General features: G+C 43.8%; 1 protein-coding gene across 3 annotated transcripts in view; it reads left to right on the top strand.

Annotated features, from left to right (window-relative positions):
• The first annotated feature begins 257 nt into the window (after nt 1–257).
• The window catches only part of AR (androgen receptor), a 113,109-nt gene continuing 95,280 nt past the window's right edge, over nt 258–18,086 (top strand). For all 3 annotated transcript variants that reach the window (XM_030575673.1, XM_030575672.1, XM_030575671.1), the window contains exon 1: nt 258–2,476. In XM_030575673.1, coding sequence (XP_030431533.1) covers nt 1,251–2,476 — 1,226 coding nt within the window. In that variant the 5' untranslated portion in view covers nt 258–1,250. The remainder of the gene's footprint in view (nt 2,477–18,086) is intronic.

Here is an 18,086-nt window from a genome sequence, read left to right as displayed (position 1 = left end):
TGCTAAAGGCGAGCCTCAGTATATATATGTGTACGTGGCACACGTTCGCACCAGCATGGTAAAGTACCGCTGGGTGATCTCGGTGCATTTTATTACGAGACTCTTTTGATTGACGCCCCTCCTGCTTCTCTTCAGCCCGAAGGTCTCTGCCAATTCCGCTCAACACCCGCCGGCTCTGCTGGCTGAGGAGCCAGACAGAGAGCAGCGGGACGGATTCGAGTAAGCAAAAGTCCCAGCACCAGTTCGGTGCGCAGCACTCGCGGCTGATCTCTTGGACTCCGCGGCGCACGCAGCTCTTCCCACAGCCCCTGGGAAAGGCTCTGCAAGAGCAGCGCGCCCCGGCGGGGCTGAGCAGCAGCTCAGCTACGGGGCGAAGAGAAACCAGCCGAAGTTGCTGCAAAGAGCCCCGGGAGCCATCTGCTGCGCGCGGAGCCTGCTGCAAGGGATTGCTCGGGGGAGACGCGCTTTCCCTTTCCCCAGGACTTGTTGCTTCCCCCGAGACCTAGCTCTGCGGCGGCCCTTTGAAGTCTGGGCGATTTGGGCTCTGAGTTGCTAATAACCTCTCCGAATTTGCTGCCCCCCTCCCCGCCGCCGATCCTGGTGCAGCCTCGCTGGGACGCCGTGTAAATATTTTTGCAGCCGTGAGACGATTTGTAGGCTGTGATCCAGCTGAGCGCTAAGCGGCGCCCGCAGACTTCGGGGGAAGAAGGAGGTCAAGGGCCGCTCGGGACTGGAGCTGCGGCTGTGGCCTCTGTGTGTGTGTTTAGTGGCTATTTGGCTTTAACCTCAGGTCACCCTGTTTGCTCGGTTGCATTCCCTCCCTCTGGCTGAGAGGAGAGACGTCAACTGCAGCCGCAGCAGCGTTTTGTAAAAAGGCGCCGCGCTCCTCCCTGCTAAAAGTTACCGGCTTAATTATTGCAAAGCCCCGGGACCTGCTTTGCGGCGTAGGCCGGTCTCCCCTCCCCCCACTCTTCTGCCTCTCTCCAGGTCACATATCAAAAGAGTAACGAGCAGCCCCCAGCTCCAGCGGTCGGAAGGGTCCTATCCCGGCGGCACCTGCTAGTGCCAGGGTTTCCCTCCCCACCCCCAGCGAGTAGGAAACCATGGGATTCGCTGGCCAGAGCCCGTGTTAGACCCGAGCCAGCGAGCTGCACGAGAGGGGACAGGACCGCAAAAGGCTCGTTCTCCGCTCGCTGCTTGCACTCGATCCCAGCGCTCCCGGCGGACTGCCCCGCGGGCCCCCTCCGGGCATGGAGGTGCAAGTTGGACTTGGCAGCGTGTATGCCCGGCCGGCGGGCAAGACGTTCCGGGGAGCGTTCCAGAGCCTGTTCCAGAGCGTCCGCGAGGTGTTCCAGAGCCCGAGCGCCGGCCTGCCGAGAGAGGAGCCGGGCACCAGCCCCCAACCTTCCTCCTCCGCCCAATGTCAACCCGATGCCCGCCTGCAGCAGCAGAGCCCCCGGCAGCAGCAGCCGGGCTCCCCCGCGTACCTGGCTCTGGAGGAGCAGCCCCAGAGCCAGTGCGCCCCGGCGGCCAAGGGGCTGCAGCCTGAGGACGGGGGCCCGGCTGTCACCCCCTCCTCGACCCTGCCCCTAATGGGCTCCGCTTTTCAGGGCTGTTCCGGGGACCTCAAGGACATCCTGGGCGAAGCGGGCGCCCTGCAGCTCCTGCAGCCGGAGGCCCAGGCCCGGGGCAGCCGCGGCGAGGTGGCTGGGGCCAAGGAGGACTTCCTGGGGGACAGCGCCAAGGAGCTGTGCAAAGCCGTGTCCGCCTCTATGGGCCTGGGGGTGGAAGCGCTGGAGACGCCCGGCGAGCTCCTGCCCCGGGAGGACTGCATGTTCGCCCTGCACGGCGGGCACTCCCGGGCTGCAGCGGGCGCCCAGCTCGGGGACTGCAAGAACCCAGCGGGGGCTGCGCTCCTGGAAGAGCCGGGCACCAGCCCGGCCTCCTTCAAAGGGCACTCAGCCGCGGGCAGCGGCCCCGGGCCAGGCGAGAACGTCCTGGCCATAGACGTGCCCCACAGCCTGTCCCCGTACAAGGGCTCCCCGGGCTTGGAGGAGCCCGCTGCTTTCCAGGGTCGCGATTATTACAACTTCCAGCTGGCGCTCGCCCCCCACGCCCGCATCAAGCTGGAGAACCCCCTGGACTACGGGCCCGGCACCGCCTGGACTGCCCAGTGCAGGCATGGGGGGGACATGGCCAGCCTGGCGCCCCATTGCCCTGCCTCGGGCCCAGCCTGGCACTCGTTCTTCGCAGAGGAGGGGCAGCTCTACGGCCCATGTGCAGAGGCAGCTGCGGGCCCTTTCGGCTGCGGGCGAAGCCAGGGGCCACTGGGGCAAGAAGTAAGCGACTTCCCATCCGACGTGTGGTACCCAGGAGGGATGGTGAGCAGGATGCCCTATGCTGCTGCCTCCGGTTGCATCAAGAGCGAACTCACCCCTTGGATGGAGAGCTATGCCGGGACCTTTGGGGAAATGCGGTACGTACCCACAGGCACTTGCAGATGAGGGACCCCCCTGCCCTGCCCTGTCAGCATCTTCCCGGAAAAGTCACTCGAGCAAAACTACCTTGTGCATCGGAAGCCCCTACTAAATACCAGTGAATATAGGTTACTGTGACAGCAGCGAGCAGACTGTCCCAAAGGGCAATGCTGGGGGAATAGACAGCACGCAGGTGCAAATAATATACTAGGTGCCCTGGCTATTTAAGCAAGAAGTTACTGATAAAAGTTAGTGGACATTTTTCTCCCTGCATTTATGAAGTGCTGGTTCCCTCTAAAAAGCCCAGAGCAAGTTCTTAGGAGAGAGGGCTACAGCTGTTCAGTCTGAATTATGAAGTGGATTCAGATAATCGAGCACGAAGTATATGGAAGGGGTTTCCTCTTTAAAAGGTGATGGTTCGCATTCAGTGCTTACTCTAGATCATAACAACTCATAATCTCAATACACAATTTAATTTGGCTGCCTACATGGAGTAATAGCTTTGTGGTTTTGTTTTTGTTTTACTCTGATTAATGTTATAGCACTGCTCCTTGTCACTCATTAGGGGAGATTGTACCTGCATTGCTGTTCTAAAAATCACTGCACCATAAGATGATATAACTATCCATACTTCTTTTATTACTTTCTTTTAAATTAGTTATGTATCTGTTTCCAGAGCACTAACAGGCTGGCACCCAGGTCAGTGCATTTTTAGTACAGAACCCTATTGAATGTCAGACTTTAAAAAAATCTCTGATCACTGGTCTTCTTTCTGAGTAGAACCTGAGACTAATCACAGCATGGGAAGAAGTTAAACTAAGTGAATTTGCTCTCATAATAATACTTCCTTCAGATTTAAACTCTGTGTTTTAATGTAGTTAGAGGTGCAATTACTTAAGATTGCATGCGAGAGTACTCTGTATCCTCTGGGGAGCCTCTTTAAACAAACAAAAGAAATCTGAAGGGAGTTTTAATATATTTTGCAAGAAGGAATTGAGAGTAGTGCCCCCTCATCGTGTCACTAGATCCGTTAAATCTAGCCCAAAGTAGGAAGTAAACCACTATGCCTGAAGTAGATCAAAATAACCCTGAAGCCGTGGGCACCTCAGTGCATTGTTAGTTATGGCAAAAAAATTCAGTACCTGACGCTATCACTACAATTAGGGATATAAACCAATGGTGCCTGGAAGGCTGAGGGACTAATAATGGGCTATCCTGCATTTTTACATCTCTATGGCCAGTTCAAATCTATCTCTGGTCACTTAGTGTTTGAGACACTGTGTAAATGAGTTGGTGATCTCAGTCCAAGTACTCAGTGACAGGTTTCAAATGGGCATGGGCAGCTCTAGACATTTCGCCGCCCCAAGCACGGCGGCATGCCACGGGGGGTGCTCTGCTGATCGCCAGTCCCATGGCTCCGGTGGACCTCCCGCAGGCGTGCCTGTGGAGGGTCCGCAGGTCCCACGGCTCCGGTGGACCCTCCGCAGGCAGGCCGCCAAAGGTGTCCTGCCTGCCGCCCTCCCGGCAACCAGCAGAGCGCTCCCCGCGGCATACTGCCCCAAGCACACGCTTGGCGTGCTGGGCCTGGAGCCTCCCCTGCAAATGGGCAAGTAAAGCAGTAGGTAATCTTTTTGGATCAGCATTTTGCGGAAGAGGCATACTTGTCTCTGCTTGTGCTGTACCTGCTTTGTTGATAAAAAGACAGCTTTGTTTTCTTGGGCAATACAGCAGCTATCGTGAGCACTACATATATCAAAATGTTTTAAATAAAAAATAAGGATGTGACAAAAATGGGGAAAAGCGAGAGAATGTTAACATGAGTCTGACTTACGCAGATAGTGCCAATAGGGTGAGTTAAGTACAGAGTATTCTTTGGGAGCGTGGTGCAGCCCCCACCAGAGTCAGTGCGAAGTAACTGGAGCTGAATGAGGGCCTTAAATTTTTACTTGTCATAGCTTATGTCAGTTGATGGAGTGACTTTGAAGTCATGGGGCCCACTCCTGCTGACTTCTTACTCAACATGTGTTGTCCTTGCTCACAATATAACCACACATGGCACATGATTAAAGAATAGTTGCATGAGGGTATAGGGGCTTGGGTCAGGGTTTTTTTAAATGTAATTACTTCAGGTAATATTTCTCAGAACCAAATAGTATGTGTAATTATTTAAATTGCATCTGACAGTGAATGACACTAATGGGACTTATATGCCACTTTGTGTTCGGTTTTAATTTAACTGTGTTTAAGTGAAGAGCAATGAGGTTTCTGTGTGGCGCTGCTAATATTGCACAGTTCAGTCCTGCCAAGATTATTTATCATCTAGATGAGATTCTCTATTACTATTATAACTTACTGCCTATTGATTGCAGTGTGCGTTGCCTTTAATTTACTTGTGGATATGAACAGATAACAGATGAATGGACAATCATTGTTGTGACAGAGGCTGTGATTTATATAGCAGTTTCTTAGACAATAGCCCAAGTGATGGCAGAGAGTCAGAGGAGTGTTGTATCAAAGTTCTTTCCCTCAGTTCCCTCCAGTGAGCAAGTCTCTCTCTAATGATCACACTTGGTAGTTTTACAGCACTTTACGTTTCCAAAGCAAGATTCAGTCACTAGCTGACTAGGCTCGCAACCTGCCTGGTGTTGCACAGAGTTCTGTAGGATGGATTGCACAGGGAGCCTCTTCTCTCACCCTGAGGTCACGACAAGATATTCTCCTTGCAGTCTCTTTGGTGCTAGGTGAGGGACTCAGCTAATGTGCCCAAGGAGAAGTAGTCATCCATTCTGGGGACATGGGTATAGAGGGACCAAATGTCCTGATTTTATAGGGACAATCCTGATATTTGGGGCTTTTTCTTACATAGGTGCCTGTTACCCTTCATCCTCTGTCCCAATTTTTCACACTTGCTGTCTGGTCACCCTACATGGGTGGAGTCCCAGATCCTCCTACATTCACGCTGTGGTCAACAGCAGATGCTGAGGTGGGCTGAGTCTTCCTAAAGGAGTAGTAATAAGTGTTTTGGAATGCTTTGCTATCAGCCTTCTTCGCCTGAGCCAGTCTGTCTTGTGCCATCAGGCTGGACCTTCATCCATTCACTCCACTGTTACTAGTCTCCTTCTCTCTTCTTGTCCCCAGTTCTCTTTGGATTTGTGCCTTCATTTTTAAATTTTTAATCTTTTTTATTCTGCTCCTTTTTTGCATACATGATGTTAAAACATGAGCACATTTTCCCCTTTGCTTCTTAGCAGGTTATAAATTTATTTCTGTTATATCATATCTGTGTCACGCTTTTCAATTTATTTTATTTGTGATACCAAACTAGGTTATTTCAGCTCTAAAACATCTGGGAGGGCTTGGATGGCTTAAGAGATTGCTGATGGAATGCAGGGGGTCTTTCTCCTGTGCATCGTGTCATTGTTTTGAATCTTGCACATTGACTGGTACCGTCTGATGGCTGCTCAGTCACTTCTGTGAACTTAGTTGGTTCCTGTGATGCTGGGATATCCACCTATAAAAACCACCCTTACCATTTGCCCCCCTTATTGGCTGTCTCTGGGGACAGGACAAGGAGTGAGTGAGCAAAGGAGGGGAACTATTGTACTTGTTCCAAAGGATTGGTCCCTCTAGGTTGAGATTAATGCTGCCTGTGCTGTATCACTTACCATAAAAAAGAATATTTCAGTTTGCTGGACTCACAGAAGTACATTAAATTCACTAAAACATTAAAAAGGCAAAACAAAAAATATTAATCCATTTAGATTGCTCTTGTGGCTTTTCACACGCTGCTCGTAATTGCTCCAGCATCATTTGCTTATAAGCGGTAAATTCATCTAAGTCTTTGTTATTCTGTGGATTAATAGCTTTTTCTTATAACGGTGTTTCATTTGCTGAGGAATTATTTACAGCATTTGAGGTGACAATGGAGGTTTTCTAAATTAAGAAAGGGTTTGCTAGAAAAAATATTAATAAGACAGAAAGTTCACAAACCAAAAGACATGACTTGAAAATTAGAAACTAAGAATAAGTAACGGATTTGGGCAGATTTATTTCACACAAAAATAATAAACACCTGGAATTAGTCACTAGTCAGGTGATGGAAGAAAAGACTATAAGTAAACTGAAGGGATAATTGACTCAGAAACATCTAACTGTGCATATAGCTAGTCTTTGTAATCACATTTCCTATCACTATCGCTCCGCTCCTTTTTCTCATCCCATCCATTTGTTTCTGAGGTACACTCACTTGTCATATCCTCTTTTAAATTAAATTGCAATCTGTTCAGGGCAGAGACTCTTTTACTAGCATAGCATCTGGCATAATGGCACTGTAATCTTACGTGGAGCCTGTGGGTGCTATTGTAATACAAATGGTAAATTATTATTATAATAATTATTGTTACACGTGGAGGAGATTGAGGTATTTGGTAATAAAATCAGAAAGGTGTTAGTAAGATCAACCAAAAAAGAGGCAAGCATATTGAGCCAGATGGTTTTTCCATGTTCCTAAACTCTTTTACGTTAACAGTAATCAGTATTCAACTCTATGTGCGGGTGAGACTGTGAAGGAAGATTATTTTAGAATTCACAGAGCCCAATCCTGCACCTGTTCAGTAGCAACATTCCTATGAACTTTCATGGGAGCACGTTCAACCCCCTGTTTTTCTAACATGACCTTTTTGCTCAAGCAAATGATAATATTATGTAAATATTTCTTTTGAAGAGAAGTGGCGCATGGAAGAATGCTGTTTCTGAAACCTGCCATTCTAGCCAGCTTTCTCATACGATCTCAAAGTCCACAGTTATTAAAAGAGATTTCATGTACAGCGAATTCCAGGTAATTGTTGAAATCACTGATGTGCTAAATCCTGTCTTTCATTACAGAAAAATAAAATCCCTCCTTACCACCTTCTTTTAACCCCTTCCCCCCTTTTTTTGTTTAAAAACTATGAGGCAGATTCTGCCCTCATCTACACCCGGAAACCCAATAGATATTTGTCCTTGTAAGAAAGAAGGCTGTCATTTTGCAGCACTGTCAAAGTATCTGGTTTATTTGATTACACCTGGGGGGACAGATCCAGAAGGTCTTGCGTAGTGTTTTCTTAGGCAGGAGAACACTGACTTCAAAGACAGTTGGTGCGTGAGAAAAAAATGCAGTTTTTAAGGTGCTCGAAATTCAGCCCTTAATTATCAGTTTTCATCTCCTTTCAGAACACTGAAGTGATTTCAGTTCAGTGATGTCTGACTGACTGTTCAGTAATAAATCTGAGCTCTTGGTTGCTTCTGCAGCTTTAAAAATACAGTATTGCATGTTTGAAAAATTTTCCCAAACACTTCTGAAGGTTAAGCCTAGGGTTCTCTTTTCCCCGGACCACTAGTGACCAATGAGTTAATGGTCCCTGCCTAGTTCACAGGGGAGTGTATGCACCTTTTCATGTTACAGAACCAGTTTTGTGCCACTGTCAGCTTCTGCTTAGGAAATGCTAAGGTCTTAAATAATAGGGGATACTTATCAGGATTTAAAGCACTGGCATAGCTTTTGGATAGGACGAAGTTTGCCCAGGGCCTACCTGCATTATCCCTAGCTCTGGTGAGTGCTTGCAAACTATCGCTTCCGTGAGCACTAAATAGATATTTTTCTTTTTTCTTTTTTTGTTATTTAGCGGAGAAGATTGGGAGGCCAGGAGAAGTCAGTACTGATAATGATGGTTCCCGGGACTTGCTTTGATAATGATGGTTATTGAATTCTGTAGGGTCTGTTATTTTCTGCCAGCAGTTTGCTTCTTTAAAAAATGTAACAAAAGATAGCTGAACAAATCATTTCACGGCATAATAGGCCAGTGGGCTACCAAAGGGCAAGTTTTGGTAGTTGATATATTGATTAGATTGGATCAGAATAATCCCTGCTGTAATTCACCCATTATCCTCAGTAGAGTTATTCCATGGATGAATTTACCCCATTTTCAAGTATAATAATAATACCTGGGCAGATTTTGGTTTTGTCTCTAGCACTTTGAGCTCGATCCAAAGCCAGTTTGAGTTACTGGAAGAACTCACATTGACTTCAGTGGACATTAGATCAGGCCCTTAGTTCAAAGTTTGTAGCGCTGCAGTTTTCACAATAACACTATGTTCAGGTCTTCTGCAGCCAAGCCTTATGTCCTGAGCTGCCAGACTAATATTTTCTTTGCCCTGTAAAATGACAGCAGTCCTAAACCTGGCTAAGACACTGATGCCTTCTGGAGCCTTGGGCAAGACCCTTCCCTACCTAGTGCCTGAGGCACTGTGTTTGCAAACCAGTTAAATGCAAAAAAGGAAAAATCACCAGCCTTGCTATGAGATTAATGCTGGCTCTGAACTGAGTTTTCCTTAGCACTTAGTAATAATTAGAAAGGGACTTTCACATGTTCTCTACTAATAACCATGAAAATATTTTTTTAAGCACAGAGTGGAAGGAGTAGATGACAGCCGTGTTGTATATTTAAATAACTGTTCAGTCATTTTAAGTGTAAACTGGCATGTCGCTGGCCAGACACTCATCTCATCTCTCAGGGATAAGTTAATAAATTATGAAATCAATCTGGTCACCATGTAGGGTAGGGAACTAAACCAGGTGACACTTTAAAGGTTTCCTATAAACCTGCTCTCTTTAGCCCTAGCTCCTCATGATTCGGGGCCTGCCTGGTAGGCTCTTGCTGTTGTACTCAGGGCCGGTAGTGAGACTGCTTATTCCCATGTCTGGTCTCTCAGAGTTAGTGTTTGATGGGTTAGAGTGGAAGATGCAAGGCTTGGCTGTTTACTTAGTTCCCTGCTGAGTTGGTTGATTTAAGTAAATTGTGTTTTGTGTGTTTCTTTTATTCTGTGTTTTGGATATGTTTATTTGGTTTTGTTCTCATTGTTAATTTAAATTTGGTCTCCTAAATTCAGCTGACAGCAGTTATAAAGTAGCAGCAGTTTCCCCGCTGCCATTATTTAAGGATGGCTCATGTGATATATAGCAGGTATACAGATAAAATTTCAGTTCAGGCATCTAACCTCCAGATTATACAAGCCCTCTGGTGCTCAGTACCTTGCAGGAGACACTCAGAACTTTGCAGGATAGTGTTGCTATGTTGCTACAGCAGCAGGGCCCATAAAATTAATAACGTAAATCATTTGAGTCCTCTTCTGTTTATGAATTTGTTCATGATTTTCAGAGAAGACTGGTGTTGGAATTAAGTAGACTGTCATTGTGCTGGCAGTATTCACAGTTGTAGGTTTTTTCCTCTGCTATTAAAAAAGGCTCTCAGGGCTGTAGTGATAAGTGAAGGAAAAGTATTTGCTTCCAGTTTTTATGATTGTCCACCTCCCTCCACCTATCATGTAAATTTTTTGGTCATGTGATTTCAGTTGTTACCAAAAACTGAAATAAAAATAAATGATATTTACCATGAAATTATAAATATTTATTTCTGTCTTTGTTTCCGTGTAGTACTTCTGAAGTTGCTAGTATAGAAATCTACAGTTAGGGAGGGTAGATGCATCAGGGTATAAACCAATGTGATGTAGAGCTTTGTTCATTCATAGATTTAGAACCACCGTGCCTGCTGTGCTTAGAATCCCACGGTGTAGTTCAAAACAAAACATCTGTTTGATCTTTCACCAGATGCACCAGAAAAACATTCAAGGCAACATAGTCTGAGTCACCCTTTGAATTTCTGAAATCTGACAACTGCAAGAAATTTATTCTAAACACTTATACCTGACATGTAAAATGGACAAGCCATTTTGAGTTTCCTCTTAAACCCAGTATGTAACAAAAGGGTAATCTATACACAAAGCATTTAGGATAGAAAGCAGTGGCTGGGAATTCACAAATACATTAGAGAAATAATGTGTAATAGCACTAAAGAAGTCTGATCCATTTTAGCTATAGTAGCATTGGGTATGAGAATTCTGTCTTGTATTAGCTGGTATCTTTATATAAATAATAGTAAACAAATAGGTTGTGACAGCTATTCCCAGCGTGTACAGTTTTACATCTTTTCATGATCTATGCTTGAGGGTATTCTTACGGCATTCCTCTACTACAGAACTAAGGACTGTGCTTTGTGTTGTACAGCTCAGCTAGTCTTTGCCTTGTCATAAATCTTCCGTTTGCATATTATAGGAACCGCCAACAAGGGTGGGAGGTATTAAGCATAGACCATTAGAAAATATGCAAAGGATTTGTTGCTTTTGGTTGAAGGTTAGAGAGTCCTCCTTAGTGTTCTCTCTTAAGATGGTGGTGGTGGAAGGAGGCGGAACAGTGAAAGAGGAGCGTGATACTTGACCAAAGATATATTTTAAATAAAATCAGAGTATGTTTTGTAACAGAGAAGGAGGAAATTGTAACTTTGTATATTGGTAGACTTCAAACGAAAAGATATTTTAATAACAGGTTTGTGTTTTCATACAACTCCAGTGAGCTAACACCTTCTTGGGATTGTGACACCGACTCGGCAAAGGCAACAGTAATCAGCTCCACTTAAACTGGCTTTTTGAGCTCACTTTACAATCACACAGGAGGCATGTTATCCTTGGAAGTAACTCTGACACCACTAAAGTGGGGAGGATCTAAGAGGATTGTCATATTACCTGATAAAGAGAATAGGGGTCAGTTTGGGATATTGATGTCTCCATGTAATAATAGTAAGGGGAGAGAGAGGGCAACTCAGACAGAAGCAGAGAGAAATGCTGAGATGTTTATGGATTTTTTTCTCCCTCACACAGGGAGAGGAGAACATACCCACAATTTCTGAAGTTTTTATGTCAAGATTTATATTTGGAGTGGTTATTGTGGTAATGATGGAAAGAGTGGGAAGTCTTTGCTTCTACTTTACTTCTTAAATGCATTGTGGTAAATCTAGAAGAATGATAACTATTTACAACCAGTGCTTCATTGTGAGCTGCAGCAGATATTAAAACTAGTTAGTTCAGGTGAGTGCAGTAGTAAAAACTAGAGCTGGTTGGATTTGAATTCCTGTTCTGCAGAAAATTCTGAAGTTTGAAAAAAAATTATTACAAATCACAATAAAAACTTTTGAAATTTCCTGCAGAATATGATTCCAAAGTTTCATTTAAAAATTAAAACAATTTTTTGTCAACCTGAACTGAAATCTTTTGTTTTGATGAGGTCAAAATAATTTCATTTTGATAAATTTTAAATGAAGCATTAACATTATTAACTTAAGTTTTAAGTTATAATATAAAAGTCAACATGACATAATATAGGCAAAGCATTTTGCCTTTTATATTATAAAATAAAATGTATGTCAATTGTATATTTCTAATTTATTCTCTTTTCTTTTATAAATTAGTTTTAAAATTGGCATTCTAATTGGTAAGTGTTATTCTAATTGGTAATTGCTATTTTCATTGGTTTGGTAATTGGTACTTGGTGTGCTCATTGGTAATTGCTACTCTGGTCATGGGTAAATTTTATAATTGGTAAATGGCCTGGTAATTGATATTTTTATTATATAAATTACAATAGGAAACTAAAATAAAAAAAATTTGGATGCTGTTGAATCAGTATTTTCTGAAAGTAAGCTGTTCCATTGTAAAATGTTCATTCCACTTTAGTGAAAACTGGTTGTTCCTTAGAGCCATTCTGATAGCTCCCAAGGAACTGTATAGTAGATGCATGACTCTGACCAAACATTGCAAATATGCATAAGGAGTTACAGTCACTTCTCTGCTGACCACACAAGAGCTATGGGCTTAAGTGGCACTGAAGTGATGTATACTCCCCCAAAACATCCACAAAGCCACCTCATTGTCCTTCATATCGCTCCTTAAACTTCTCCTTTGCCATGAGGACTACAAACTTGACAATGCTTAGGCCACTGGTCTGCTGAGATTGCTGCCTATCATACTTACTAATATTGTTTCATTGTTTCTTTTTGTCCCCCTCTTTCCCCTCCCCCCCGGTAGCTTTCCATATGTTCCTTTTGTCTCCGTCTCTAGTCTTATACTTAGCTGGTAAGCTTTTGTCTTTCCTTCTGTATTTGTTCAGCACCTAGCAGAATGCAGTCCTAGTCCATGATTGAGACTCCTAGGTGTCATGGCAGTACAAATAAATAGTAATTAATAGGGCTGTCAATGAATTGCAGTGAACTCACACAATTAACTAAAAAAACCCGATCATGATAAAAAAATTAATTATGTTTAATCAGTTTTAATTGCACTGCTAAACAATAGAATACCAATTGAAATGGATGAAATATTTTTGGATGTTTTTCTACATTTTCAAATATATTGATTTCAATTGCAACACAATACAAAGTTTACAGTGCTCACTTTATATTACTATTTTGATTACAAATATTTGCACAGTAAAAATAGCAAAGAAATACTATTTTTAAATTCACATCATAGAAGTACTGTACTGCCGTGCAATCTCTTTATGCTGAAATTGCAATTTACAAATGTAGATTTTTTTAAACATAACTACACTCAAAGTGAAAAACTTTAGCGCTTACAAGTCCACTCAGGCCTACTTCTTGTAGAGCCAATCACTAAGACATACAAGTTTGTTTACATTTATGGGAGATAATGCTGCCCGCTTCTTGTTTACAATGTCACCTGAAAATGAGAACAAGCATTCGCATGGCAATTTTGTAGCAGGCATTGCAAGGTATTTATGTGCCAGATAGGCAAAACATTTGTATGCCCCTTCATGCTTTGGCCACCATTCCAGAGGACATGCTTTCATGCTGATGACACTCGTTAAAAAAAAAATCATGGTTAATGAAATTTGTGAATTAACTCCTTGGGGGAGAATAGTATGTCTCCTGCTCTGTTTTACCCACATTCTGCCATATATTTTAGGTTATAGCAGTCTTGGATGATGACATAGCGCATGGTTGTTTCAAAAACACTTTCACTGCAGATTTGACAAAATAAATAATTGGAGATATACCAATCTCCTAGAACTGGAAGGGACCTTGAGAGGTCATTGAGTCCAGCCCCCTGCCTTCACTAGCAGGATCAATTTTTGCCCCAGATCCCTAAGTAGTCCCTTCAAGGATTAAACTCCTAACCCTGGTTCTAGTAGGCCAATGCTCAAACCACTGAGCTGTCCCCCAAATGCAAAAGGAGATATCAATGTGAGATTTCTAAAGATGCTACAGCACTGGCCTGAAGGTTTAAGAATCTGAAGTGCTTTCCAAAAATCTGAGAGGGATGAGGTGTGGAGCATGTTTCAGAAGTCTTAAAAGAGCAACACTCTGATGCAGAACTACAGAACCCAAACCACCACAAAACCCCCCCCCCCACACAAAACACCTTCTGCTGGCCTCTGACTCAGATCATGAAAATAAAAGTGTTGGTCCACCCTGCTTTGGATCGTTGACCAGAACCCGTCATCAGCATGGACGCATGTCTTCTGGAATGGTGGCTGAAGCATAAAGAAACATGAATCTTTAGCGCATCTGGCACATAAATATCTTGCGACACCAGCTACAACAGTGCCATGTGAATGCCTGTTCTCACTTTCAGGTGACATTGTAAACAAGAAGCGTGCCACATTATCTCCTGTAAGTGTAAACAAATATGTTGGTCTGAGCAATTGGCTGAACAAGTAGTATTAAGTGGACTTGTAGGCTCTAAAGTTTTACATTGTTTTATTTGTGAGTGCAGTTATTTTTTGTACATAATTGCACATTTGTATGTTCAACTTTCATGACAAAGATTGCACGACAGTACTTTTGTTAGGTAAAGTGAAAAGTACAATTTCTTTTTTGTAATCAAAAATATAAAGTGAACACTGTACACTCTGTATTCTGTGTTGTAATTGAAATCAATATATTTGAATGTAGATAACATCCAAAAATATTGAAATAAATGGTATTCTGTTATTGTTTAACTGCATGATCACATTTTTTTAATTGCGCAATGAATTGTGATTAATTTTTTAATCGCTTGACAACCCTAGTAGTTAATAGTCTGTAGGCCTTGTGGAGAACCTCTGCTCATGTGGTAAATTTCCCCATGGAGAGTTTTAATTTTAGAAGATTACAAGGTGATGTGCAGTCCATAGTAGAGTTATCACCTGTGCTGATTTTTCTGGATCTGTTCCACCATCTGCAAATTAGGTTAAGGATGTTAGCAGTTCTGAATATATTTTATAATCGATGGAACATCACGACACAAAGACTTTATCCCACAAGGGCAACACTAAAGGTAGGTCTACACTTAGAGCTGAGAGAGTGATTCCCAGCTCGAGGAGACATGGCTTCACTACTTGCAATTGAGCTAGCCTGCTAAAAATAGCGAGTAGCCACAGTAGGTAGAGAAACTAGCTGCCGTGAGTATGCGCCTGCTGGCTTGCATGGGCTCATACTCAATGCATCTAGCCCCTTCAGCTGCTCGTGCCACCATGGTTACACGCTAGTTTTAGGATGCCAGTTCGATCAGAGCTAGCGCTGGTATGTCTTCTTGAGCTGGAAATCACACCACCGGCTGAAAATGTAGATGTACCCTAAGAAGGAGGCAGCCTGAACTCAGTTAGCTGAAAAGTTTGTGAAGACCTATCTTTCCCTGCTTTGTTTAGTTTACCTATAAACTTCTTTTTAATTGTAAAGTGTGTGTTTTATGCTGTTCAGTATACCACATTGACAGCCCAAAAAGCTGAAGTGTCCATCACAGCACAGGCAGCTGCAGTGCAGCCTTCCCCAGCATCCATTGCTCTGTGAATACACCTCAGCTTTGTCTTGAAAAAAAAAAACAACTCTAAGATGGAGAGGGGGCATTTAGTCCATTGTCCCACTCAGTCCTCGGCCTAAAACTGCCAACAAAGTAACTGCCAGTTTCTGAGGCTGGTTTTTGCGATGTGGACATGTACACTCTGAGAACTGAACAGAGGTTGTAAACTCATTCAATGCTGCCCACCTAACAGCTTGATCACTGAATTGGTGACCTGGAAGTGAAGGATTCCATAGCCTACTGCCATCAAATAAAATGTAATTTTCTGTTCCTAACAGTCTCCTTTCAAATTTGATGGCCCTACATCTTGCTGGAAGCAAGAATCAGGTTAGAGTCAGAGCCAAGCTATCATGCAAAGCCTGGCATTGCAGCAAGCTGAAGTCTGTATGGCTGCCCACACAACTTCCTAGCACAACCCCTGGGGATAAATAGGGCATTTGGCCAATCAAAGGGCTGCAGGGTACCATCACCCTGGGTTTCTTGGGTGTTACTTTCTGTGACACCTCTTCTCAGTGCTGCCTGGGAGTGTTATGCAGTGCCTCCTGGTGACCCTGTGGAGCTAGCAGCTATTTTATACCCTGCAGACCTGGGTTCTAGTCCCTGGATCCTTAAGAGTGTTATCATTACCTAGCCACAGTGGCATCTCAACTGCAAATCTACCTGATAACTACAGCTGCCTACATGAGTACTAACTCCTACCAACATTTCTGTTTAAAAACATGCAAATTTGCTGACAAAAAGCTTGGTTACCACAGAGTTCAGATTGCCTGGTGGGGTTTTGTGCCCTTCCCTGGGACCAAGTTCAGCAACACTGAGACATCTGAGAACCAGGAAGTACATTAAAGTACGTGCCTGCAGAACCTTAACTCTGTCCTCTTTGAGCAATGCCCCAATAAGCATTCAGACTCTGCCTTTGCACTTTTCTGAATGCCCTGCACTCAAACTCTCAGCTCTGGTCTACACTACAGAGGTAGGTCAACACAAGGCAGTTTACATCAACCTAACTATGTAAGTATCTACACAAAAATTTTGCTCCCACTAACATAACTCGCTCTCTACACTGACTGAATAACTCCACCTCCATGAGAGGCATAGAGTCAATGTTGATGTAGTTAGGTCAACACAGTGCATTGATTACATCGACTGTTGCTGGCTTTCAGAAGGCATCTCACACAGTGCCCCACCCTGAGAGTTCAGTCAGTGCAAGCGCTCCTTGTGAAAGTGTAGACACGCACAAGTGATGTAATTACTGTGGCAGCTGTATGCCAACGTAAATGAGATTGACTTAAATTTGTGGTGTAGACATGTCTTTAGCCTACTCCACAGAAACACCACATCTGCTAAATTTTATAATCCCTACAGTACCTTCATTCATATACACACAATGTTATCAAACACTACAATTTTACTTTACCCATCCTTAAACTCACAGACTACACTCCTGTTCAACCTAACTGCCCCAGTGACAATCCCGATGGCAAGAAGACCCCTTTGCCCTGCTACTGACCAGCTGTGAAATTAGCATATTGAATCTCTCAAGGTACACATGCACATCCTTCCTCTGATCACACATACAGGGATCAAGGAGAAGGACTCAGTTTTTCAGAGGCACACAGCCCCTCTCCCCTGATTACTTCATGTCACAGTTACAGCTCTGCTAAGCTGCTCTAACTAATCCCTCTACCATTCAATGCAACTACACCTAACACAATGACCGCAACTGGAGTGCATGCAGGTAACTCCCAGTAGCTGTTGCCAGTTCCAGAGGGGCAAAGTTGTGGTTGCATAGACATGTCACTTAAATCTTCATTTCCTTTTTTACACAAGTTTGGGTTATGCTAACTCAACATTCTGGAAGGACGTGATGTATACCTGTGAGCAATCTCAACTCTGCACTACTCAAGTGTTTTTGGTCAGTGATAATATAGATTGATTGATCCCTTAATAGATAAGGGCGTGGCTGCAATGCTAAAGATTTATTTTCAATTGAGTAAATGACCCCATATTTATTTTGTGTCCTACGGCAACACAGTTTGTTATAATGATGCATTAAACATACTTTATCCTTGCTTTCCAGTCCTTCTATTCAGCGCTGGAGAATCCTGATTGCTGCAGAGAATTGCTGTGTAAAGGACAGGAGTAGGTAGATGCTGGGGCTTTGCTTGAGGTGTTGGGCAAAAGCAAATGTAATGAATGCCCCACTCATGTATTCAATGCGGAAGGTACCTGCTTATCCAAAATCATCAAGGATGAGCCCTCAGTGGGCAGATCTGGGTTCTTATAAGGAATAGCAGTTGTTGTTTTGCTGTGGATCAGAGTTTTAAACTACAGTTAATACTAAATGTAACTTGAGTAAATTTTGTATATGAGCAATAGGATACAAAGTCATTTAATCAAGTATACAAAATGTGACGGAGCTCTATCCTTGTCTCCGTGGGTCCTGCGTTGTCTGAGATTTCACTAGCCTCAGAGGCACACTGTGACCCTCCACCTTTCTCCCTCTAGAGACAAGGAGGGCTTTAAACTAGGTTCGACGGGGACAGGTGAGCAAAGCCCATAGGTAAGTGGGGAACAAGACCTGGGAGATGGGTTGGAAACAGGAGGGAGCACGGGCTATAATGACAGAGAGGAAGGAGGGTCAGGGCAAAGCTGGGAGGCAAGATCAAACCAGTATCTTAGATGCCTATGTACAAATGCAAGAAGTATGGGTAATAAGCAGGAAGAACTGGAAGTGCTAATAAATAAATACAACTACGACATTATTGGCATTACTGAAACTTGGTGGGATAATACACATGACTGGAATGTTGGTGTGGATGGGTATAGTTTGCTCAGGAAGGATAGACAGGGGGAAAAGGGAGGAGGTGTTGCCTATATATTAAA

Source organism: Gopherus evgoodei, chromosome 9, assembly GCF_007399415.2.
Source record: "Gopherus evgoodei ecotype Sinaloan lineage chromosome 9, rGopEvg1_v1.p, whole genome shotgun sequence".
Classification (NCBI taxonomy): Eukaryota; Metazoa; Chordata; order Testudines; family Testudinidae; genus Gopherus; species Gopherus evgoodei.
This window is presented reverse-complemented; position numbering and strand designations above follow the sequence as displayed.